Source organism: Nerophis lumbriciformis, linkage group LG07 (assembly GCF_033978685.3).
Source record: "Nerophis lumbriciformis linkage group LG07, RoL_Nlum_v2.1, whole genome shotgun sequence".
NCBI lineage: Eukaryota > Metazoa > Chordata > Actinopteri > Syngnathiformes > Syngnathidae > Nerophis > Nerophis lumbriciformis.
Window position 1 is genome coordinate 54,838,959 of NC_084554.2, and position 5,612 is coordinate 54,844,570.

General features: G+C 42.0%; 1 protein-coding gene across 1 annotated transcript; it reads right to left on the reverse strand.

Annotated features, from left to right (window-relative positions):
• Positions 1-1,060: 1,060 nt before the first annotated feature.
• Positions 1,061-3,225, reverse strand: fzd8a (frizzled class receptor 8a). Its single transcript, XM_061964866.1, has one exon. The coding sequence runs from the start codon at positions 3,145-3,147 to the stop codon at positions 1,405-1,407; it is 1,743 nt and encodes a 580-aa protein (XP_061820850.1). The 5' UTR covers positions 3,148-3,225; the 3' UTR covers positions 1,061-1,404.
• Positions 3,226-5,612: the final 2,387 nt, after the last annotated feature.

Here is a 5,612-nt window from a genome sequence, read left to right on the forward strand (position 1 = left end):
GCATTTTTTATTGTTGTTTTTGAACACTGACTTTTTGCAGTGTGGAAGTGGAATTACAATTCTCCTAATGAGTGCAAACGCTCTCCAAAGTGAACAAAACCCACGGACCATTACCAGGGGACACGCATGGATCACGTTGCATGTGGACCAGGTCTTGAGCGAGGACCATGAGATGAACAAAAATACATAAATATGAGAAAATGCATTTTTAGACAATATGATTTGCTTGAGCGTTGCCTTTTTGCCTTTCCATTAAGAACAATAAATTAGTTTTTAGTGTAAGTTTGCTGGTTTCAAGAAATATATCATTATGTCAAGATAATGGCACTAGCATTTACTTCATTTAAGAATATTTTTCAACATACTGAGAAAAAAGTTTTTTCTACCAATGAAAGTGCACTTGTTATTAGTGACAATATACTAATTTTAAGGTATTTTTGGGTTCATTGAGGTTAGCTAATTTGACTTGTTTTGGAAAGTCTTGACAAGCCAAATTTTCTTGTTCTACTGGCAGATAATTTTGCTTAGTTCAAGTAAAATACCCCTCATTTTTGCATTTCTAGACAATATGATTTGCTTGAGCGTTGCCTTTTTGCCTTTCCATTAAGAACAATAAATTAGTTTTTAGTGTAAGTTTGCTGGTTTCATGAAATGTACTGCCGAGCGCATATCATTATGTCAAGAAGCATTTACTTCATTTAAGAATATTTTTCAACATATTGAGCAAAAATGTCTTCTTCTTTTTTCTACCAAGAAAAGTGCACTTGTTGTTAGTGAGAATATACTTATTTTAATCTATTTTTGGGTTCATTGAGGTTAGTTAATTTGACTTGTTTTGAAAAGTCTTGACAAGCCAAATTTTCATGTTCTATTGGCAGATGATTTTGCTTAGTTCATTTTTGCATTTCTAGACAATATGATTTTTCTGAGCTTTGCCTTTTTGCCTTTCCATTAAGAACAATAAACTCGTTTTTAGTCCAAGTAAAATACCCCTAATTTTTGCATTTTTTCCCCTTGTTTTTGACTTTTTGCAGTGATGACCACATCTACTACTCCCATTTATCAAAGGTTTTATTGTCAAAATAGAAGTTTTTCAAGAAACATCTACACTTTGTACAAAATATACACTACTTATAAACTTCTCTTTTATACACAAATATACATAATATATAAATACTTTGTTGGAATTACAAAAAATGAACGACCCGTAAAAGAAGCAAACTCTTAAGACTCTTAAGGCTTTGAGACGACTATCTGGCACAGGATGGGTAGAAAAAACTGAAGTAATGCCCCGAAAGTTGGAGATTGGAAGTTCTTTCCGATGCAAATTGCTTAAGACCGGGAGGGCGTGTGGGGTTATCTCCCGACAATTAGCAGTCCTAAGCTGCTTTGGTGGGCTTCCATTCAGACCTGCGACAATGGCATCTGCTTGGGGCAAGACACGGAGCTGGCCGTGCCGGACCGCCACGTCAGGCCCGTGCTCACGTCGCTGTACATGGAGCCGCCCGTGGCCTTGCTGCCCCAGCAGCACCGGGTGCAGAAAGTCCTCCAGGAGTCCAGAGTCTTGCCGGACCAGATCCACACCCCGGACGTGATGCCCACCAGAAGGCACATGAAGTACTTCAACATGAAGACGGCGTAGTCCGGCCGGCTGCGGTCGCGCTCCTGGAGGCAGTCCGAACAGTTGTGGGTCGTCTCCCACTTGTGCCTGTTGTGTTGCTCGTAGAAGAAGCAGGCCACGATGACGGTGGCCGGGACCGTGTAGAGCACGGTGAAAACGCCGATCCGGATCATGAGTCGTTCCAGTTTGTCCGTCTTAGTGCCGCCTTGCTTGATGACGTTCCGGATCCGGAAGAGAGACACGAATCCGGCCAGGAGGAACATGGTGCCGATGAACAGGTAAATAACCAAAGGGGCCAGGACGAACCCGCGCAGGTTGTCCAGGTTCTGGTTGCCCACGTAGCAGATCCCGGCCACAGAGTCGCCGTCCACAGAACTCAGCGCCAGGACCGCTATGGACTTCATGCTGGGGATGAGCCACGCCGCCAAGTGGAAGTACTGGGAGTAGCCGGCGATGGCTTCGTTGCCCCACTTCATCCCGGCGGCCAGGAACCAAGTCAGGGACAGGATGACCCACCAGATGGAGCTGGCCATGCCGAAGAAGTAGATGAGGAGGAAGACCACGGTGCACAGCGCCGGCCCCGTGGTCTCGTAGTGGATGTGCTCCACGTCGTACTCCCGGCTGCAGGCCACCTTCTCGTGGCCGGCGACGAGCCGCACGATGTAGCCCACCGACACGAACATGTAGCAGGCGGACAGGAAGATGATGGGCCGCTCCGGGTACTTGAAGCGCTCCATGTCGATGAGGAAGGTGGCCACGGTGGCGAAGGTGGACACGAAGCACAGCACGGACCAGAGCCCGATCCAGAAGGCGGTGAAGGCCCTCTCGTCGGGGGTGAAGTAGGGGCTGTGGCACGGCATGGCGCAGTTGCTGACCTGACCCGTTTTCACGCGGTTGTACAGCGGGTGGCGCTCGGCGTCGACCGGCACCATGGGGTCCGAGCAGGCGCACCCGGGCTCGCAGGGCGCGGCGCCCGGCTTGTACTTCCGGGGCGCCCCGGGCTTCACCTTGGGGGGGTTGTACCCCTTCCCGGGGTTATTAGTGGGCTTGGAGAGGACCGGCGAGGCGGCGGTGGTGGTGGTGGAGTCGGTCCTGTTGTAGTCCATGCACAGCGTGTCGGGGTTGCCTTGCACCGGCAGCAGGTCGCACTTCATCCGGTCCGGCCACGGGAAGCCGTACTGCCTCATGAGGGGCGCGCAGCCGGCGCGGGCGCGCTCGCACACGCTCCGGCAAGGCGGCAGCGGCTTTTTGTAGTCCTCCAAACAGATGGGCGTATACATGCTGCACAGGAAGAACTTGAGGTCCGGCGAGCACTGGATCTCCACCAGCGGCCAGAACTGGTGCACCTCCAGGCCGGCCTCGTCCTGCGTGTCGTGGTTGAACTGGTTGGGCATGTGCGTGTAGTTGTAGCCGATGCCTTTGCACAGCGGCACGGCTATTTCCTGGCACGTGATCTCCTTGGCGCCGGACCTGCGCAGGAGCAAGAGTGGCAGGAGCAGGTAAATCCCCAACAGACCGGGCTCCATCTCCAACCCCCCGCGGCGCCGTCAAGTCCTCCTCCCCGGGGGGGCCGGCTAGACTCCGCGCGGCGAGCCCATGTCGCGTCCCCGGTTGTTTACCAGGATTGGCGACGCCTGTCTTTACAACGCTGCCGCCGCGGTGTTAAAAAAAAACACGCACACACACTAAAAAAAAAAAAAAAAAGAAAAAAAAAAAAAAAAAGAACCGCGTCTCGGCTCTTTTTTCTCCGGACAAAAGTGGCAGCGTAGCCGGGCTGGAGGCTCCTGAAGGCGGCTTCTCTTCAAATCGCTCGCAGGCGGACCAGGACGCGCGTTTATACACAAGAGGCGCGCAGGCCACGCCCCCTTCAGCTGTTCGACCAATCACCGCGCGACAGAGGCGGGTCCTCGTTGTGTTTACGTTTTGTAAACAGAGCTAAAATAACATTATTACCGCCTTTTAGCAGCTTTTCTTCTGAAATGTTACTCGTACAACTGCAACAAAACGACTCACATTTGACACAAGCAGCTATATTAATACTTTTATCTTTTTTTTTTTTTCAAAATAATTTAAAGACGCAACTTCAAGTCAGCTCTCCACCACTAAAAAAAAAACACCATATTAATAATAACCATTGCAATTATATAACAACACAATATTGATATTGTTTATTTATAGCATACCTTACAGCATTTTTTTCCATAAATTAAGCATTTCAAGCGTGTAAATATCAATACTACAGTAATATTGGTCATAAGATGACATTTACAAATGTGTTTAGAAGTTAATAAACTGTTTTTTTTAATCCTCTAGACATACCGTACCATACCATACCAACTTTATTTATAAAGCCCCTTTAAAAACAAGCACAGTTGAAAAACAAAGGGCTGTACAACACAAAGAAATAGAGGCAAAGGACAGACTAAAAAATAACATTTAAAACAGAAATAAAAATACACAATTAAAGAGCAAATATAAATTACCCTAAGAACAGTTTGTTAGATAAAAACAGTTTAAAAGTTAAAAACAGTTCAAAGTCTCATGCTGGGTTTAAAAGCCAGTGAATAAAAATGGGTTTTAAGAAGGGTCTTGAAAATAGCCAAACATGAAAATATTAGATTTAAGATCAATGATTCAGACTTAAGATGAATGATTCAGACGTTCATCACTGTCTGAAAGCAGTTAACAGGTGATTACTGTCATAGTGAGCGTGTGGCACACTCACTAGCTGTATTGACACAGCACTGATAGCTCAAATAGTTCAAATCGCGCGTTTATACACAAGAGGCGCTCAGGCCACGCCCCCTCAGCTGTTTCGACCAATCACCGCGCGACAGAGGCGGGTCCTCCTTGTGTTTACGTTTTGTAAACAGAGCTAAAATAACATTATTACCGCCTTTTAGCAGCTTTTCTTCTGAAATGTTACTCGTACAACTGCAACAAAACGACTCACATTTGACACACGCAGCTATATTAACACTTTTTTTTTTTTTTTTCAAAATAAAGCGCTTTTAAAGACGCAACTCCAAGTCAGCTCTCCACCACCACTAAAAAAAAACACTATATTAATAATAACCATTGCAATTATATGATAACACAATATTGATATTGTTTATTTATAGCATACCTTACAGCATTTTTTTCCATAAATTAAGCATTTTTATTAAATTAAGCATTTATTAAATTTTATTTTTATTACATTTTTATTTTTTTACATTTTATTACATTTATTACATTTTATTACATTTTATTTTTTACATTTTTATTAAATTAAGCATTTTTTAAATTAATTTTAAATTAATTTTTTGAATTAAGCATTTTTATTAAATTAAGCATTTCTTTCCATAAATTAAGCATTTTTATTAAATTAAGCATTTATTAAATTTTATTTTTATTACATTTTTATTTTTTACATTTTATTACATTTATTACATTTTATTACATTTTTATTAAATTAAGCATTTTTTAAATTAATTTTAAATTAATTTTTTAAATTAAGCATTTTTTTCCATAAATTAAGCATTTTTATTAAATTAAGCATTTATTAAATTTTATTTTTATTAAATTTTAATTTTTTTTTACATTTTATTACATTTATTACATTTTATTACATTTTATTTTTTACATTTTTATTAAATTAAGCATTTTTTAAATTAATTTTAAATTAATTTTTTAAATTAAGCATTTTTATTAAATTAAGCATTTTTTTCCATAAATTAAGCATTTCAAGCGTGTAAATATCAACACTACAGTAATATTGGTCATAAGATTAGATTGACAAATGTGTTTAGAAGGTAATAAACTGTTTTTTTTAATCCTCTAGACATATATTAGATTTAAGATTATAGATTTAAGATTAATGATTCAGACGTTTATCACTGTCTGAAAGCAGTTAACAGTGATTACTGTCATAGTGAGTGTGTGGCACACTCACTAACTGTATTGACACAGCACTAATAGATCAAATCGCTCGCAGGCGGACCAAGACTAA

Excerpts from the sequence above, each read along its gene's own strand:
- fzd8a (XM_061964866.1), bottom strand. The coding sequence starts at position 3,147 with ATGGAGCCCGGTCTGTTGGGGATTTACCTGCTCCTGCCACTCTTGCTC.